This window comes from Verticillium dahliae, genomic scaffold (assembly GCF_000150675.1).
Source record: "Verticillium dahliae VdLs.17 supercont1.7 genomic scaffold, whole genome shotgun sequence".
NCBI classification, from domain to species: domain Eukaryota; kingdom Fungi; phylum Ascomycota; class Sordariomycetes; order Glomerellales; family Plectosphaerellaceae; genus Verticillium; species Verticillium dahliae.
The window spans coordinates 168177-187880 of record NW_009276917.1 but is presented as its reverse complement, the minus strand read 5'-3'; the positions used below and the strand labels follow the sequence as shown (position 1 = coordinate 187880).

The 19704-nt window shown below is 56.6% G+C and overlaps 3 protein-coding genes across 3 annotated transcripts in view; 1 reads left to right on the top strand and 2 right to left on the bottom strand.

The window, feature by feature from the left end:
* The window catches only part of VDAG_04139 (uncharacterized protein), a gene marked incomplete at both ends in the record, with an annotated part of 2392 nt that extends 836 nt beyond the window's left edge, over positions 1-1556 (top strand). The window contains 3 exons of the mRNA XM_009650586.1: positions 544-760; positions 926-1260; positions 1421-1556. Of these exons, the coding sequence (XP_009648881.1) occupies positions 544-760; positions 926-1260; positions 1421-1556 (688 nt within the window). The remainder of the gene's footprint in view (positions 1-543; positions 761-925; positions 1261-1420) is intronic.
* A 1739-nt stretch (positions 1557-3295) lies between these two features.
* Positions 3296-8594, bottom strand: VDAG_04138 (signal transduction histidine-protein kinase barA; the record flags this gene model as incomplete). The annotated part of the gene is made up of 6 exons (XM_009650585.1): positions 3296-4420; positions 4476-6383; positions 6764-7383; positions 7659-7691; positions 7808-8215; positions 8264-8594. 6 exons carry the CDS (start codon positions 8592-8594, stop codon positions 4391-4393), a joined length of 3330 nt encoding a protein of 1109 aa, XP_009648880.1. The 3' UTR covers positions 3296-4390.
* A 5281-nt stretch (positions 8595-13875) lies between these two features.
* VDAG_04137 (C2 domain-containing protein) lies at positions 13876-18125 on the bottom strand (the record flags this gene model as incomplete). Its single annotated transcript, XM_009650584.1, has 3 exons — positions 13876-14808; positions 14865-15446; positions 15501-18125. 3 exons carry the CDS (start codon positions 18123-18125, stop codon positions 13876-13878), a joined length of 4140 nt encoding a protein of 1379 aa, XP_009648879.1.
* Positions 18126-19704: the final 1579 nt, after the last annotated feature.

Sequence of the window (19704 nt, the reverse complement as noted above, 5' to 3'; positions counted from 1 at the left end):
TAGGTGGTCTGCCGCTGCTGGACTGAACACCAAGCTTCACAAACACAAACAGCCCGAATAGGGGGCGCTGCAGGCACCGACCCAAGCGGCTGCACCACGCCCCCCCCCCCTGTTTGCCACCACAGACCACACCCCCCTTCAATCCATCGCGGCTTCGTATTCTTTCGTCGATGCTTGGAATATCGGTTTTCACGACAATGCCTAGAACGCCCATCGCCTGTCCCATCCTAAACCTTTTTTTTTTTTCGCATCCGGCGGGGCCTAGGTCAGCTGCATTTCAGACATGGGAAACTGCAGTTTGCCACGGGTCTGGATGCTCCCGAAATGGCGTTTGCCCATGCCAAATTACAATTCGCCTTTTCCGCTTCATGGGGCCTACGAGATGGCCATTCTGTCTTCTCCCATGTCGCTGGTCTAGACGTTCACACGGCCCCTCGGGTTGGATGCGACCTCGGGCCACCATGGACATGTAAGCCCCTTTGCTTGGAGTGAGGGCGCTGGAAGAACCCCTTTGGTGATCTTCCTGTTCCTTCCCGTTCCAAGTCCTTGGCTTTCTCCATCCGACCCTGTCGATCGTTGTCAGAACAAGCCTGCCAAGCGATGGTCACAAACCCCTGCCTCGCCATGGGTTTTGTCAATTTCGCCCTATGACTGCTTCAGTCTGGGTCAGCAGATTCGACTCAGTCGCAACAAGAGCTCGTCGACATGGCGCATAGCCTCGCTGCTACTTGATTCAGCATCGGCATTAGCACTGGGTCCTGTACGTCCTGAACCGCTGCGCCAAGGACATTCGGCGGTGCGTGCTGTCTGTCCCTCAGCTTCCCAGGGATCTCGTCTTTCGGTCGCCCAGAAGATCCGAACCCTCTGGCATTCGCAGCTATCTTGTGGTCGCTCCCCTCCCGCCGATAGCTTCACAGCACACTAGCGGCGGTGTAAGGCGGAGGCCACTTGTGTGAGGCGGACCGCATATGTGATGTGGCGCGTGCCACCAATGCGCGAGGTCCCCGATGTTCTAGACCATGAATCGCATATCTGGTCCAGAGCATGTTCCTCTTCAATATCAGACGAAAGCCGCCATTCCCCTCCCTGCGCACCGCCCTACGCGCTGGCCATGGGGGCAGGAGCGCACCCTTGGCTTTCGGCGCCTTATGTGCTTATATATGAGAGCAATGTCGCGTCCTGCACGAGTGTAGAGGCGGGCCGAGCATCGTGCCCGGACCCCACGGTCTCGCCCTCGATAGCCAAGCGGCTATCTTTGGAGTGTACCACTTGCGCGCGCCGCCAAGGAAATCAGGGTCTTCCCGCCCGGACTTGTAGTCTGGCTTCTGATGCCTTCAACCCCGACTTACCCTCACGTGTGTCACTCAACTCATTCAAAGACCCTGCGACTGACTAGTTCCTTCTTTGCTTTTTCTTGTAGGGGTGAACAGGCCGCCACGGCCCTCGAAGCCAACCTTGCAAAGCTGGAAAGCAGGCTCGACGAGCTGCTGGCCGGTTTCGAGACTGACGAGCTGCGGAATGCCTCCTCGGGCGGCAAGGGTCCCGCTGAGAAGTGAGTTCTGGGCTAGATGTCCCCATGATGATTATCGTGCAGCACGGAGGGACAGTATGGAACAAGACAAGCATCGCTGTTGAGGCCCGAATGCATCCCTTCAGCTGTGGGGATCTGGAGTCGAGAAGAGGCAGGATCGTCGGCCACCAACGGCCCGGGTCGCGAGAGCCAGGGGTGCCGCAGGGGAAAACAGGGAGCCATCTCTCTCTCTTCCCTTGTCACGATATGGGATATCGAGATGGTGGCGGGGAAGGAGGCTGTAGCTGCCTTATGGGTCCGAATATGCAGCTTGCTCAGTAGCCTCTCATGTTCGGGCCCGTGGCTTGTTGAGTAGTCCCCTTTTTTTACACACAGCCCTAGCACTCTTATGTAAACGACGATCGGTGGGGGAGGAGTTGAGTCCCTGATCACCTGAACGCCAGACCATGCACATCGGTGCCCTATCGCCGTCTTGACGTCTTTCCAGCTTGATGTGATAGACGGGCCAAGATGGTCTTGCCGGGCTCTGTTTCTTTTTGGTCCCGGTTCCGGTCCTTGCCGCTCCATGTTGTCTTCGTGTCGTATGAGCGAGGGCGCGAAGCGATGGACATTCGAGATTGCCATGGTAGACAGGATGTGAATTCTAGAACCTGACGCATCGTTTCTTTTGGACACCACACCTGTGTGTGGCGCTGCGGGCATGCGTTTCCGCCCTTGTCTTGTCTACGACCCTGCCTCATAGCCCCGGATGAAGGAGGACAAGATTCAGGGTCCTCGACGACCCCGCAACACTGAGCTAACGACGCTTGAGGCTGGCTCTAGACTTGTCTGTGTGTCAGTTTTGATGCTGTGGCTGTTGCAAGGGAGGGAGGAGTGGGGTGGGTGGGGAGAAGGAGCGGTCGTCGCATCGCCGAGGTCGAGTATGCGCAGCTCGCAGCAAGTGGCAAGAGGAAAAAAGAAAGAAATAAAAAACAAGAACATGAAGCAAGAGAGAACATCTGCCAACGTATATGTCTCTGGCGAATTGAGGTTTTGTTTGGGGTTGTCTATCTCGATCTTGAGGGTTCCTAGACAAACTGGGGATCGGGGGGTACAAACCCCTCGATACCCAGGCTGGAATGTGCCGCCAAACAGAGTGGAGGGGCCATACGTGGACGACGGAGTGTCATGTTGGCATGTTCAGTTTGGGTGCTGATGCCCTGTGGGTTGCATAGAGGCAAGATCAAAGGCCACGGCGGCGGCTGGCGGTGTTTCGACTGCGAAGATGCGGCCGTTGGGGTGACTACGCAGTCTCTCGCGGTATGCTGGAGCTTCTGCCGAAGAAGATGGAATTGAAAGAGGCGTTTGCCTCGGACTGGAATAGCTGCACGCTGCGGCTTTGACAACAAGAAGACGAGTGTTGGGGTGGGAATGCATGTTTCGTGCCGCCGCCGCCGCGCTGATAGGACTTTGACGATGGGGACAGCATAGTGGCGCGTCGTTGCGGTTGGCTCGATAATTACCTGAACGACGAGGAAGCGCTTTGCGCGGTCTGGTCCGGTTCGATCGTCCTTTTCGTCATCTCCTAGTCTATCCAAGTTTGGTCAGGATAGTACAACATTGCGAAAAGCACCGTGGTCAGGAATACTTTCGTCTTCTGATGTCGCCCGAGAAAGTGTGGTCCACAACCCGGCAGACCATGCCACCAGATCACCGAGTCCCACCCGCGAGCATCACAAGCAGTTTGAACAGCAGCACGTGCATCTCACACGACAAGATCAAGACGGTAGAAACAGCCTCGTACGTGGCTGGGATATATGGTTTGTTGTTAGAGAAGAAGAAGAACAAAAGACAAGTCCCTCAAGACGCCAACCATGAGAACCTAATTCCGTCCCACCAACGCAAGGTCCATAACTTGGGCGAAAGAGAGTTCATAGGTAGCCAAACCCTCCCTTTCCCCACGTCGTCTCCCTTTCATCCTTTGCATGCCACCTGCCTCGATTCCCTCAAAGGAAAAGGCGGGGTCAAATACTCGTTCACCGTCAGTAGAAAAGAGGAAAGCAAAACATCCCACCATAGCAATGAAACCCGAGCAGTGACCGGAACGAGAGAAACAGAAACCCCAAGAGAACCGCGTCTGGGTCCCACAGCACGACCGCCGCAAGCAGCCAGCATACACAGAGACAGAGGGTTGTTCCTTGGACGGAAGAATAATTACAAGGAAAAATAAGAGATACAACGAGAACCACAGACAAAATCAACGCGATGCGGATGCGTGTTGTTTCGTCTTGCTCGCGGGCGGTACGTGATGCTTCATGTACGAATAGAGCCGTACCCGTGCGGACGACCGTGACTCGCAGTCAGCCCAGCCGGACTGTACTCGTTTGTATGTTCCGGACCATATTCCGTCTCGTACGCAAAACATCCTGGTATGCGGAAACTGGGAAGGGCAAAGGGACCAAGCAAGCGCTAATGCTTCATTCGACAAGTCGGCCATGGCGGCCGGAGGGCTGCCATGTCGCGCTCTTGTGGGCAAATCTGGGATGGGAGGAGAGGTGAAGGGTTTGTAGGTTGCTTTTGGACAAAAGCATGGTTTCAAGAGAAGACCAGTTTGATTCGTTTTCAACATGGCCGGCTTTTCGACGTTCACCACACGGTGGAAGACATCGAGCGCGCAAGGCTTTCATGTTGGTGTTCGTGGTGCCGCGAAGAGTAGCTTGAAGTGCCAAGGCCCTGGTCTGGTTGGTATAAAGATATTGTCATGCCAAACAGACCGTACCAGGATCAAAGCCGTGGTTGTTTGCTGGGCGCCTTTTCTTCGTCAGGGGAGCTGACGTGTTCGTAAGGCCACTTGCGCTTTTCTCTTCGCGACGCCTCATCCTAGGTGCTGTGAGACCTCATCGAGTGAAACTGAGAAACGATTAGCACAGCAGTCACACGTGCGAGGTCGGTAGCCAAAACTTACTCTCGAGATGGGATCCTCCTGGTCCGCAGTCACCAAGGCCGGGCTGTCGAGACCCTGTCCTACCAGCGGGTCCCTAGACGTGAAAGCACGGGTCTCCAGCGAAGGCCGGAGGCTTGAGCTAGAATCATCCGTCTTCTTATCGGCGTCCTCCTTCTTGTGCGGCTGGTCTCGCTCGCGGTTCTTCTCGAGGAGCTGCCCACCGAGGGTTGCGCACTTGAGAATCGTCTGGATAAGGTGGTTCTGTTGAAGCGGCTTCGACAGGTACTCGTCCATCTGAGCCTGGATGCACTTCTCACGATCACCCATCATGGCGTGTGCCGTGAGGGCAATAATGGGCGTTCGGTGAGAGCCGGCCTCGCGTTCGTAGTCTCTGATCTTGCCAGTGGCCTCGAAACCTCCCATGATGGGCATCTGCACGTCCATGAGGATGACGTCGAACCTCTTTCGCTTGATGGCTTCGACAGCCTCGTGACCGTTACCAACGACCGTGACAACGTGGTGGTACTTCTCGAGAATCTTGACGGCCAGACGCTGGTTGACTCGGTTGTCTTCCGCCAGCAAAATCTCAAACGACTTGGTGTTGTCTGCCAACGAAGGCGTCGCACGGTTCTCAAGAGCCGGGATCATTCCGTTGCCAAGGTCGACAGCTTTGCAAGGCGTGGTCATGTAGGATGTAATGCCAAGGTCCAAGCACGCCTTCATCCTGACATTGACGATGGGGGCCAAGAGAACGATGGGGAGATATTTGAAGTCGTCCACCGAGCGAAGTCTCCTCGCAGTGTCGATGGAGTCGACAATGATGACATCGTAAGGCATGGACGCGGCGGCCATACCGCGGACCCTGTCCAGGGAGGGGCTCTTCTCGGAATCGACAACAACGGGAATGAGACCAATGGCGCCAAGCATGTCGCGAATTTCCATACCGTAAGCCGTCTGCGTCTTATCCACGAAAAGGACTTGGTGGCCCTTGTACGGCTTGATCTGCTTCTCGATCGACTCGAAACCAACGTCGCACAGGCGGACCTTGCAGGTAAAGTGGAATGCGCTGCCCTTGCCGTGGTTGCTCTTCACCCACAGATCACCGCCCATGAGCTTAACCAGCCGCTTGGAGATGGACAGGCCAAGTCCGGTGCCACCGAACTTGCGGGTCATCGATCCGTCGGCTTGCTGGAAGGTGTCGAAGATGAGATCTAACTTGTCGGCGGCAATACCAATACCGGTGTCCGTCACAACAAACTCGATTGCGTACTGGTTGGGGCCGCAGGGGAACTTGAGCTCATCGGCCTTCTTGATCGTAAGGCTGACTTCACCATGCTCGGTAAATTTGATCGCGTTCCCGACCAGGTTGAGAATGATCTGTCGCAGACGGAAAGAATCGCCAATAACATAATCCGGAACGGAGCTGTCGACCTTGTACGTGAGGTCCAAGTACTTTTCGTTGGCCTTCACGGCTAGGGTCTTCAGGGCATTGAAGACGGTGCCGCGGAGTGTGTAGGGAATCTCTTCAATGACCATCCTCCTCGCCTCGATCTTGGACAGATCCAAAATGTCGTCGATAATAGTCAACAAACTATTAGCCAAACTGTTGACGATATTCAGCATCTCACGCTGGTATTGCGTCAGGTCAGTGTCCAAGGTCAGCTGGGTCATGCCGATGATGCCGTTCATGGGCGTTCGAATCTCGTGCGACATGTTGGCGAGGAACTCCGACTTTGTCTTGTTGGCGAGCTCTGCAGCTTCCCTTGCCTGGGTGTTTCTTTGAATACTGTCTCGCAGATTGGACACCATCTGGTTGATCTTGCGCTTGAGCTCGTCCATTTCACCGGACGCCTCAACTTCGACTAGTTTTGTGAAATCACCGTCGGTAGCAAGGTTCGTGATGTCGGAGAAGGCTCGCACTTGTGTGGTCTGCGCATGTTAGTTCAGCCATGGTAGGGAAGATCTGCAGGACGGTGGAGGTGCCTACCAAGTTGCTAGCCATGGTGTTGACGTCCGAAGTGATCTCCTTCCAGCGACCGTTGAGTCCAGCAACGTCGGCTTGGGCTCCCATCTTGCCGTCGACACCGACATCTCGAGCGACTCGTTGAACTTCGTTGCAGAAATTGGAAAGACGATCAACCATGTTGTTGATCGTCTCTTTGAGGACCAGGAACTCTCCCGAAGCCTCAACTTCAATTTTCTGACTCATCCTGCCATTCGCAATGGCTTGTGTGACGGTAGAAATACCTCGGACCTTTGCATCAGTTAGCAGGTGGGCGAGGTTCAATATTTGGGTGCATTCGACAAACCTGTAATGTCAGGTTGGACGCCATCGTGTTGACGTTCTCTGTAAGGTCCTTCCATTTACCCTCGACATTGTTGACTTGCGCCTGTCCACCGAGCGTGCCGTCTGTGCCGACCTCACGAGCGACCTTGCTGACCTCGAAGGCAAAGGTGCCGAGGCGGTCCACCATGGTGTTGATTGTGTTCTTGAGATCAAGGATCTCACCCTGAGCGGGCACGCCGATCTTCTTGGTAAGATCGCCCTTGGCGACGGCTGTCGTGATTCGGGCGATCTCTCGCACCTGAGTCGTCAGGTTCATGGCCATGCCGTTGACGTTCTCGGTGAGATCCTTCCAGGTGCCCTCAACATCGTGCACAGTAGCCTGCCCACCCAGTCTTCCTTCAGTTCCGACCTCTCTCGCGATCTTGGTGACCTCGCGAGCAAACTGCTGCAGTTGGTCGACCATGGAGTTGATTGTGGACTTGAGCTCAAAGATTTCGCCCCTGCAGTCGGCCTGAACCTTTTGCGTAAGATCACCCTTGGCTACAGCAGTCGTGACTTCAATGATGTCTCGCACTTGCGTCGTAAGATTATTCGCCATGGCGTTGACGTTGACGGTGAGTTCATTCCACATGCCCTTGACGCCTTCAACGTCAGCCTGACCACCCAGCATACCTTCCGTTCCGACATCGCGAGCGACACGCGTGACCTCTGAGGCAAAGGTTCGCAGCTGGTCCACCATGGTGTTGATGGTTTGTTGCAACTGCAAGATTTCTCCACGCGCGGGCCGTTCAATCTTCTTTGTTAGGTCACCATAGGCGACGGCTGTAGTGACAGACGCGATTTCGCGCACTGAAGAAGCAGGTCAGCCAAGAGGGTCTACAGCAGAAGTGAGAAGAAAGAGCGAGAGGGGTATTTACCTTGGTCGGTAAGGTTCTGGGCCATAACGTTGACTGCGGCATCGTTAGCAAAGGTAGTTCTTCCGCGAGAGTGAGTCTGGCCGAGCGCACCATTTTCTGTAAGCTCCTTTCCAGGTGCCGTCGACACCCTCGATGCGGGCCCTGGCCACCCGAGTAAGACTTTCGGGTGCCCGACTTCACGGGCGACTCGAGATACTTGGCTGGGAGAAGACTTGAAGCGGGGTCCATCATGGTGTTGATCGTCCTCTTGAAGGTCGTAATTTCGGGGTCCATCTCGACAGAGTTCATGCGGACCTTCTTGGAGAGGTCACCACGAGCGACGGCAGTGACAATCTCGCCGATTTCTCGGAGAGCCTTCTGGAAGGCCTCGTTGGCCTTTTGGTGTTTCCATAGTTCGCGCTCGAGCCTAGCGACGCGGTCCTGCTCGATCCTAGAGAACGCCTGCTCTTGCAGTTCCTTCTGTTCGAGCAGCTGGGCGCTGACGCTGGTGATCTCTTCCCTGGCGCTAGAAATACCCTTCTCCTGGTCGAGAACCTTCTCTTGGAGGCTCTCGAGAGCTTCGTCAGTCAGCGGGCTGCCTGCACTCCCAGAATCAGCCTGTGTACCTTCTCGTTGCAACTGGGGTCGCGACAGAACTCGGCCGCCGAGGGAGGGGAACGTGCCAGTCGGGTCATCTCCGAAGAGAGAGTCGTTGACCTCGTTGGGGGTCTCTGGAAAGGCTGTAGGGGCCGAGTGGGCGCGATTCTCAAGCTTATCGATTCTCTGGGCGAGTTTGGCGAGTTCGAGCTCGAGGCTGCGCTTGGCAGGTGTGTCGCGGCCGGGAAGCTCGATTCTCGTCGTGTCCTTCCGGAAGGGAAGAGACATGGGGGTGCTTCCGTCGGCGGCAAAAGACTGCACGATGGCCGCCGCAGCGGCCAAGGCTGAATCGTCGACCATTGTCGGGATTGGGGCTGCGAGGTAGAAGGGTCGTGGTTAGGCTATGGCGGCGAAAGGTCGATCTTGTGTGAACCGTCTCGAAAGGTCGAGTGATGTCGTTCGGTAGGGCACCTGCTCTCCCCTGGAGAGAAGCGCGATTGTGTGAGTGTGTTCTTCAGAAGCCAGCGTCGTGTCGATCAAAAGTTGAGGGAGAACCACAGCATAGTAGCTTCGTGAGCAGGTCGATCGCAACGACGGAGCGTGCGAGGAACGCGATTCGATGTTGGCAGACACGAGCGTCTTGTCGCCGGTCCCCAGAGCAAAGTACCACGAAGTCTCAGTGAACCGTGTCAGTGCTAGCGAAAAGAAAAAAAAAAGGCGACACTGCGAATAGGTAGTTGAGGTGGTCGGTCGATGGTTGGGGAGGGGAGTTGTAGGGGGTGTGATGTGCCGCAGGCGGGCGAGATCCTTTAGGTAAGGTCGACAAGATGGGTAGGTCAGGAATAAAGTGGAGGAGGATGCCGGAAAAAAAGGAGGGTAAAGATGGACACGAGGAGGGACAAGACAGAGCGTGTCAGGGCGCAGAGTAGCGTGTGTACAGGGTAAGGTGCCTTAGCTTTCAAGGTAATAAAGGTACATACTGGGGGGGAGGGGAGGCGTTTACTAGGGATGACCTAGGTGCTGAGCGCTGGCTGGGTGGTGGGCGGGAGGAAGTGTTGTTGGGCGATGGATGAGGCGGATACGGTAGCCTTGACAGCCAACGAACGACAGGGGGGAAGCATGGGGTTGTGGAAGGCTTGGAGGCTTGGGAAGGATGGGTAGGTACCTCTGGATGAGAGGATAGCGGGTGGTGGGTGAATAGCAGGCAAAGGCAAAGGCAAGGGCAAGGGATTGGTGATGGGTGATGGGATGAGGCGGGACAGACGGTAGGAGGGGGAATCGAGGAGACAAGAGAGATGGAGGGGGGCGTCCATTGGCGACCGGCGCGGATGTGGAGTGGACAGGCCTTGGCATCCGCGGCGCCAAGTCTGAGAGGGGCCTGGATGACTCGGTTAGGCCTAGTGTCAACCGTTTCGTTGCTGGTGGGCGAGCCTCTGGCCTCTTTCTTTTATTTTTCTTGCTCAACTTCGCCCGCTGTAGTTCTTGTCCACAGCAGCGACTCGGGCGGAGAGCCCCTGTCCTCGTTCAATCTCCTCGTATGCTGTCCTTGATGGACCCAGCATTGCTAAATTGTACCATGTACTGCCAAGCTTTCCTTCTCCTCTGGCCGGCATTCTCTCTCCTCTTCTTCCTTTTTTACTTTTCACGTCTACATTTTGGTAGGTATTTGGTAAGCATCGTCACGGTGGCCAATACAAAGGGCCTGCTTGTTGCTGATCGGATCGTTTAGCCCTGAGAACCCTACCAGTGCCCAAACCAAACCCCCGAAGCGAAGCACAGGCCTCCTGCTTCCACGAGCGAGGGTGTCAGGATCAGGGGGATGGATGGATGCATGAGTGCATGTCCAATGGCGAATGGGGGAGGCCTCGTTGTGCTTTGTCTTCCTCGGCCTCTCAGACGTTCCCGTGACGAGTCTTGGTCCTGCCGGAGGGGAATGGATCTGCGGCCTTCCCGAGGACTTGCCTCGACCAGCCTCGCCCTACTGGCCAGATGTGCCATTTGCCTGGCGGTCGAGGTTACGCCTGCTTGCCTGTCAAAGAAAAGCTTCTTGCTACCCACCTACCTACCTACCTTACCTACCTTACATTATGCTGAGCAAGCGCAAATCAGGTCGCCTGCCGCTTCACGCATCCATCCATGCATCCCTTGATCGTCGGATGGAAGGCTGCGATCAAGCATCTCCACATGTACCAGTAAGGTAAGGTGCTTGGGGTCGCCCAATCTGTAACTCGACAATTGCCAGGGCCCTCGACCACATCTCGAAGGAGGTTAGTGCTCCTGCTCATCAACCCAGACCCCGGCCAGCGTGGCGTGGTCCTGCGATGCAAGACGAGATTCCGCGCGAGATGGCACTGTGAGGAGTAACTTGTCAGGTCCCCCCTTCGTAGCATGCCGCAGGTGGTCCTCTGACAGTGCCTTCATCCCCGCCAAATCACTGTAGCATGCGCCCCTGCCATTCCCGAGCAGAGCGCCTCACGCTTCGTAATCCCACCCAGCACTCTAATTAACTACCTCGACGCTATCGACCTCACCTTCAGTCATCCATCACAACGATGCCCAAACAGCCCCCGCCCCTAAGATGCGGGCGTACATCGATGCGACAGATGGCTGACGGCTCAAGGGGTTCCTGGCCGCCAGCAAGGCAATCCACCAGCCTGTCCCTTTGACTACCTTACTGACCGGCTTGATTGGGCGCACCACAGCAGCCCGTCTTCCACCCCTCCTCGGTTCAAAAGGCCGATCCCCATTGACAAATCACGACAGGTCGATCAGCAACCCCCCCCCCTTAACAGAGTTACTTTCGGTCCCTTTTGGTCGACAGATAGAGGTTGTGAATGGAGAAACCCGAATTCCTGTCGCCAGCCGGATTGCTGCGCCACAGAAGGCTTATGCCATCTTCCGGTGTCCTGGGATGCACGTGGAGGCGATGTTGTTCCACCGAACCCAATGGCAGGTGCCGAGTGCAGGGCTCCTTCCCGCTACGATCTTCGTGCCTGCTTGTATAATCGACAGCGGAACGGCCTGACCAGTCGTTGGGCGGCCATGGGAACTCTTGCTCAACACAACATCACCCCACCAGCATTCGTGGCCCTCTGCAAAAGACGAAACCCGAATGGTCTCCTCATCGCTGACTCCGTTGTGCACCATTTATCATTCATTCGGCATCCCATAACGCCTGCACCGATAGTTGTCTCCCCAAGTGCTGGACGCCGCCGTTGTAGCCGCAACTCCACGGGTCGCTAATGCAGCCCACCTCCCCTTAGCCGCCGAACCGCTAGCGCTGGGGCTGCCACCATCGGCCCATCTCAATCTTTTTCGACCCCCTTGCGGAACTTATTGAAGGGTCAACAAACGCCGTCTGAAATTCCGAGCTAGACGTGTCTGAGCTAGACGTGTGGGTATTTCCACCGCGCTCTTGACGACCGGCCTTGATTTCGCTCGAAATAGCACACAGCTCCCCCTGAGCCGGACAGAGCGAGCTGTGCCGACCCGCAGCAACATTGGGGAGGGGGATCGAGCCGCCATGCGAGACAGCATCACCGCCGTGCAGGTAGCATCGAGATGCTCACATGCCCATCTTCCTTGATTCTGCACGATGTGGCTGCCGGATGCCATGCGTCTACGACTCGTGGCGGTGCCGGCCGTCAGTGCAACGTGTCCAGCGTTAAGGTTTCCTGCCCACGAGGACCGTGCCAATAATCTCTTCTGAATGGGAGCAGCAAGGGACTTTGCTCAACGTCGCCTAGTTCAACGTCGCCTAGTGCCAAGAGGGCAGCACCTGGCTACAGATATCTCGCACCTCACTACCCGGGACTGCCTCCTGACAGGTCTGACCATGCCGACAGCCCAGACAACTCATCCAATACCATGTCTACGCTCCGGGATCCAGGCCAGGACCCTGATTTACGACAACGGGTCTCGGAACCTGCCAGTCGAGAGCGACGGAAAAAACCACCACAGGGCCCCACGTCAGCGACGTCGCCACCGCAATAAGCGTGTATCTGAACTGTCCGCTTGCCCGCCTACCCGGCACGTCTCGCCCGCTGACGAAAAGTTGTCACATTTCGCAAATCTCCTCGGGCCTCGCGGCAGGTAGGCAGGCAGGCAGGCAGGTATTCAATGCTCTTCTTGCCTTGCACTTGAGGTCTGAATACGTTGGCAATTGCCGTCAAGGGTTGTTCACATCGAGCCCTCTCCGCTCCATGGTTTCAACATGTGAACTAGGGGGGCACCCCCGTGACCACGACATTCGTTTGCCTTTTCAGCGGTGTGTGGCCACCTTCCCGTCTCCACGGAGGGGATCCGAGAGAGAATGGATGGTGACCGGCGGCCCTGACTCGCCAGCCGCTGACCGAGCTGACGAACGTTTTGCACATCAATCAACTCACTCGCCTGACCGTGGGAAAAGTAAGGAAAAGCAAGTGCCCCTCTTCTTCCTCCTGGAATACATGGTACAAGCGAAGCAGTAATTCCCGAAACGCCGAGGACATTTACTGACTGGGAATGGCACCCCCCACCTTTCCCCACCAACCTGCCTGCGTACGTACTGTCGAACAAGGGAATCCACCCCGTTTCACAAGTCCTGAAAGAGCACGACACAACGGCCCACCCGCCCGTTTCCCATCCACATCCGGCCTCGCAGCGATGTCACGGCGCCAGAGGCGCGGCTACCACGTGGAGCGACGCTATGCTCTCGGAGGGGGCGGGCGGCGCGGGATGGACGACGGAACGACCTTCGGGAGAAAGGGGAAGAGGGTGTCAGGGTGATGGATGCGACGTTGACTGCGGTCCCTGTCTATTTCGGTCCTGCTCTTACTTGTATGCAGCCGCAGCGTGCTGAACCAGCGTGACCCGGCTGGCCTGCTGTCCGGAGGGACAATGCCACAAGACACGGAGGGAGAGGGAGGCAGCCGACCGGCCGAACACCAACCGACTCATGATATGTCGCGCCGAGTGCTATGCGGTTGTCACGCAGCCCGGACCCCGAGGTTCCCCTTGCCGTGGGGCGCTGTCTTGCGGGGAACTCTATTAAGACGATCTGCCCTATATCGCCGGTTTCAAAGTGACACAAGCGCGAGTAAGGAATTGAGTTTCCAGCTTAATGTTATCGGTCGTCCCTTTTTTCGCATATCGTCCAGAAAGGCTCCGCCATTGACACACATCCTGCCTAGTCAGTGTCGTAGTGCCACCGTCGATCTGGCCCCCTGTGGGAACCTATACACTTCGCTTCATCATCATGCGCGGGAAGGGAGGCGAAAGCAAATTCAAGGAAACACAAGACAATGTAGTTGGTGATCAAACTCTCGCTAATATTCATCTTGCTGATTTCCCTTGTTCACTCATTTGCGTCCTCATGATCACCCAAAGTTTACCAACCGCGTCTACCAAGAGGCCGAAACATGAAAGGAACAGAAGCCGAACACAAAAAGAGAAACCCTCCGACTTGATGAAAAACATACTCGAATAAAGTTGGGGAGGGGGTGGGGGTATCAGATGTAAATGCCCGAGTAACGCGCTCTGCACTCCCTCTCGTCGCTGCTGCCTCTCTCTGTCGCTGTCTCCTTTCTCTCGATTTTCACCCTGTCCCCTGCTCAAATTACTGCACTGATGCGCCCTAGCACGCTCGCTCGCTCGCCAGTGCTCACCGCCGAGGCAGGTTATTCCTCGCGTACGGGGCGCCGCCGGCGCCGCCAGCGGCCCAGCCCTGCGAGACGCTATTGTTGACAATCATCATGGCGGCGGTGCGGGCCGACTGGCGCTCCTTCTGGCGCGACCGCTCCTTGAGGTAGTTGGCGGCCTCGGGCCGCATGCGGAGGATGCGCATGATCATGTCGTCGCTCGGCTCGGCCTGATCCTCCTTCCACTTCTCCTCCTTGGCGCGGCGCATGGTGCCGAGGTTGCGGCTCATCATGATGCTCTTGCCGCGCTTGATGGTGCCCATGCTGCCAAAGGCGGCGACCGACGGCGCGCCCATGACGGGCGGCGCCGAGAGGCGGTTCGGCGCCGCGCCCGCCTGTTGCGCGAGCGCCTTTTGCACCTTTTGCGCGTTCGACGCGGCCATGCGCTCCGACTCGCGGACGAGCGTCACCGTGTCCTCGAAGTAGAAGAAGTTGAGGGACGCGAGCTCGTGCCACTTGGGCGACCGCAGGTCGTTCTCCGGCACGCCGAGCTCGTTGCCCTCCTCGTCCTTGGCGTTGAAGAAGGCGAGGAGCTGGCGCAGCCAGCCGTAGACAATGTCGACCTCGAGGCGGCTGAGCGGCCGCTGCTCCGAGGGCTTGTCCGAGAGCGGCGGCACCAGGAGCGCCTCAACTGCCAGGAGGACTTCCTTCCACAGCCGCAGCATGACCGAGCGCATCGTGTCGTTTGTTAGCGTCTGGTTCATAATGGTGAAGTTGGCGTGGAAGTAATCCATCAGAGGATCAAGCGACTCGTCAATGACCGCCTTGGACGGCGCCGTCGGCATGATGGATGTCCTCTTCTTCCACAGACTTGTGACTTGCGCGCCGAGCCCTGCGCCGCCCAGCAGACGCCGCAAGGTCTCATGCGAGAGGCTTGTGTTGATCTGGTCCCGAAGCTGCGTGCGGTGTTAGCAGGGTAGGGATTCACCCAGTCGGACAACACCAAACTTACCTTTTCAGTGATTTTGCGGACCATGATCTGTTCTGTCCGCTTGAGGTCCCGGAACGCCTTGCCAAACTGAAACTCAATGTCGTCGCGCTCTCCTTCCATGCTAATCTTGACCAGTATCCTGCCCTGGGTGTCGAGGTCGAGCCAGATCTCGCGGGGAATGTAGTCGCTGAAGTGGACGGGGTCCAACTTAAAAGACGTCCGTCCCACAAAGTCGTGATCCCCAAACATGTCATCGTCCCAGACCGTGGCAATGATGGTGATTGGCGCGGTGACGGTGATGTCCCTGGATTCGTCCCAGCGAGGATTCAGGCTCTTTCGAACGACTCTGGTCTTGTGGAGGCGCTTCTGGCGCTCGTCCACCAGGACCACATAGGGGTCGCTGAAGCCGTTTGGATCGCAGGCCTTGAGATCCTCGGCCTCGACAATCTTCACGGTAAAGTTGTATTTGTTGGGCCGACGAGTCTGCTGCTTCGGCCCGTCAATGGCTCGGACGATTTCGGCGCATCGATCCACGTTCATCGTGTGCTCCAATTTGTCGAGTTTTTGCTTCGCAAACTCGATATTGTTGAGCATGACAAACGCCTGGACTCATGTTAGCAGGTGCGGCTCCCCTAGGCACACGACATGCGATCGTACCTTTGAACTGAAGTTGTAGGGCTCCGGCTTCTCCTTGTTGTTCCATGCTTCCTTGGCGTACTGCATGAACCTCTCCTGCGTCGTCCTCGACGCCATGGCTTCCTCCTGCGGTGTGAGTCGCTCCATGTCGGCCGCGAATATCCGTCCAACCTCCTCGCAGTACTTCTCAATGCCGGTGGCGAAGGTGTGCGCAAGCGCCGTCATGAAGCGAGCGTGATGTTCTTCGTTCCTCCATTCGAGCTGATCGATCTGTGTCACTGGTGCCGAGAAGAACTGGAACAAATCGGCTATACTTGCGCTGTGCCGCTCTGCGTCGGAAGGCAGACGCTCGCCGTCGTCTCCTAGCGCCCTGAAGTCGTCCAGCTTGATGGCATTGATGACACCAGCCTCCATTCTAGACTCTGCTTCGCGGATCCACCTCCAGACGAACTCCTGCAGAAGCCCTTCAATGTCGAAGTGAAATTCAACACCGGGGAGGTACTTGTAGTGGCTTTCACGCAGCTTGATCAGCTCCCTGTAGAGGTCGAACCCATCGTCAATGTCGAGTTCGCAGCCAGCCGCTTGCGCAGTCTGGATGGCCTTGCCGATAATGTGCTCGGCGTCCTGCTCGAATATCGGAAGTATTGTCTGGACCAGGATAGGCAGCGGTGTCACGCCCTTGATCTCGGACATGCTTCGGTAGCGCTTCTGCATCTTGGCCACACGCTGGACGACCAACTTGCCCATTTCGATGACATGGGAGAACTGCCACGATTCAGCATCTTCAGGAAGCTTGGTCTGCACAATCTCATGATACAGGTCCCGGGCTGACTGGCGGAGAGCCTCCGTCACTTGCTTGGAGAAATCGCTGAGTTGATCTTGCTTAGGAGCAAAGGCAGGGTCCTCCTCGATGTGGTCCTCCAGGATCTTCATGATGGATGCAATGTTGGGAGGGCTCTGCCCGTAGCATTCCTTGAGCTGGTTGAACAGGTCCCGTAGCAGGGCGTCGTGGATGGTCTGCAAAGTCTGTTGATAGACGATAAAGTCTTGCACCGTCCAGAGCTGTCGGTCGATTTGAGAAAGACCAGCCGGATAATGTTGCAATGCGGGTGCTTTGCGGTGATCTGAAGCCGTCTCCTTGACAATTTCTAGTGTTTCTGCGAGTTGATCAATGTCAATCTCACCATCAAGAAACCTCTTTGACGCGACTTCGATGACAACGATCAGCCTAGTGAATTGTGGAAGTCGCCAGAACACGGAAAGCTCTATCAAGAGGTCGATGCTCTGAGGCGAAAATGGCGCGTACGGCAGGGCAGGGTCAGAATGCAGATGATCGTACGTCATGCAATACTGCAGGAACGCTTTGTAGAAGGACCTCGGGTTGGGAGGAATAAAGGTGTAAGCTGGCTCTTCCACCGTCTGCGTTCCACCAGGCGCATCTTCCAGTGAAAGCGAGCTCAAGCTGATCATGGAAGAAGGGTCAGATCCGTAGGTGGCCGAATCCGGGTTCGACAGTGCCCGGCTGAGGTCTCCGTACGCTTGATCCTCGCCGTATAGCGACATGGGTCTTCCGGGAAGCGGCTTGTCCAGGCTCGATGATGAAGTTTTGAGCAGTTCCGGCTTTGCAGTCGTAATCTTGAACAAAATCTCCGAGAGGTGAGTCGCCTCGGCCTTCTTCCACTCTTCATAGGCTTCGTCAGTGTCGAAGTCGTGTTTCCGCAACGATCCTGGCGCATTCGAGGCGAGTCGGTGCTGGTACGCCTTGATGTCCTTCAGTGCCGCTTCTTCGGTCCACGCATGTCGATGAGCATCAATGTCTGACTGCACATCAGTCTTGGTACGCCCGAAAACCCGCTGAATCAAGAGAACCAAAGGCATGTCTTTCACGTCGTAGCTCAGGGGCACGATAACCTCAATCATCTTTGTTTCGTTTTGATTATTGACATCGGCAAGGTTTTGGTCATGTGTCAGCAGCTTCTTCTCCAGGCTATCGAGTCTCTTCATCAGCTCTGGCCGGTCACGGTCAACGCCCTGGTCCCGCAGCATGTGCGATACGAGGCGCACAAACAGGGCTAGATGGCGGTCGGGCAGCATCTTGACATGGTCTTCCGAGGAGTTGGCCTGCACGGCGGTCGCATTGGCGGCCTTGGTGGCAGAGGAGTAGAACATGAGAATGTAGGGATCGATCTTTCTTTCGTCGTCGGCTCGCTTTTGGAAGGCCTTCTCGGTGAAAGCAGTGTACGCTCGCGCGAAGCTCCTCTTGACGGCTGCATCGTTGTAGCCGGGAACTGGGTAGCTGCCTTGGACGACCTGGCTGAGCCTCTTCTCGAGAGAGCTTCGAAACCCGTGGGGCATGGTAATCTTGGACGAGCCTGAAGGCGAGCTGAGTTGACTGATGAGGTCGCCGACGGCGGTGTGGGAACGTTGCCCCGCCTTGTGTATGGGCTTGGGCGCGGCAACCCATTGCTTCCGCTTCGTCTTGGGTTGCAGGAGGTAGTTCAGGTAGGCGATGCGGAGGGCGAAGCTGTAGGCGTCGTCATGGCTGATGACGTGCGTTTGCGACCTCGAAGGAGCCCGCTTGAGAGTGTTCCCCCTATTGCTGTCGTTGCGGCGGTGCAGGTAGGAGTTCCTCGATGCCGAGGACATGATGCGTCTGCGGGAGCACAGCGGAGCAAGGGACAGGACACCTTCGAAGCTCGAAAAAGGTCGACAGCGGCACTGGGCACGCGATGGCGATTCGGTGCCGGATAATGCAGTGTGGTTCCGTGACGATGTTGGATGCGGCTCAGGGCCGCGGCGCAGGATTGCGGGGATCGATCGGTCGGTGCAAAATGGACGGCTGTCGAAAGGCTGATAGAGTTCTGGAGAAGCTCCAAGGTTGTGCAGATGCAGCAGCACAGTCGAAGTTGGCTCGGTAGGGCATGAAGAACCCAAGAGTGGCAGCAAGGGGAGGGCGGCGTTGAAGTTTGGGAGGGATGACGGTGGCTCCCTTGCCTTCCAATGTTGCAAGAGGAGATGATGCCCCAAGCGCTGGACCCTCGAAACAGGCGTCACGGCGGACACAAGCTCAGCAAAGGGAATATGGTGCTGGCGGGTGGGAGGTGGCCACACAACAAGGGCGGGCGCGCACACACACACACACACACACACACACGTCATGGGCGGTAGGGCGGATTGCAGGGGCGGATCAGTGCCGGGAAGTCACCACTTAGCGCGTGTTGCCGCTGTACAACGTTTCGTATCTTGGGCGTCCTTCCGGCCTTGCTGGCACCCAAGATTGTACCCAGGCACCCTGCCCAAGCACACTGTACCCAAGTACCTCCACCCTGCTAACTGAGCTTAAGGTACCCTTTTAGCACTCTTGGAGCGTGGTCGTCTTTGCCCACGACGTCTGGTCATGGCAAGCCACCAAAGCCGCGACGAATGTTCAACAATGACGCCTACACGATGGCAAAGAAAAGTTACGTTGGAGCCACCTACTGACACGGGGCTGCCACGCCAGCTTCCCAGGCGGCGTACATGAATACGAGATCATGTCGGTCCATACTGGCAACAATGGCAGCACCCATGACCACTATACACCTGCCGTCGTCAGTACGACCAGCTTAATTGCTTGTCAAGCTTGTGCACATTGTTGACAGTGATGACAGTGACAGAACCCGATCATCTGGATTGACCGCCGTGTGCGCTGGACTGACTTTGCCTCTTAGATAACCTAGCAAAGCCACGCCTGTTCTCATTCACCCCGCAAACACGACAACGGCCTTGGTTTTGCTAGCACTTCATCCTTGGCCCTGACTAGTTGCGAGAAATCTGTGGAAATCTGTGCCCACATCTCCTAACCTGCGACGGTGGCCGACGATCTAATTACGGGGGCCTAACGGGCCCTTGGGGCCCTCTCCAGGAACAGCTCCACGGGCTTTTATGAGCCATGGAACGAGACCTGCCGAGTTGATGATTTGGATGCGCGCCATGATGCAGGGACTCGGCTGCTTGCAGCAGCAGGAAGGAAGAAGCAAGCGGCAAGAGCACTATTCTGCAGCAGCGTCCTCGGTAATGCAGTATCGCTCCCCTTCCCTCCTCGTGCCGACGGCGAGCAACCATGGAGGTGAGCAACCCTGGATGCTAAGAGGTAGGTGACTTGTTGGCAGGCACCGTTGGAATGTGTCGAGCTACGTACATGTACATCCCATGTGTTGGACCAGGTCAGATGGGGTAGAGAACG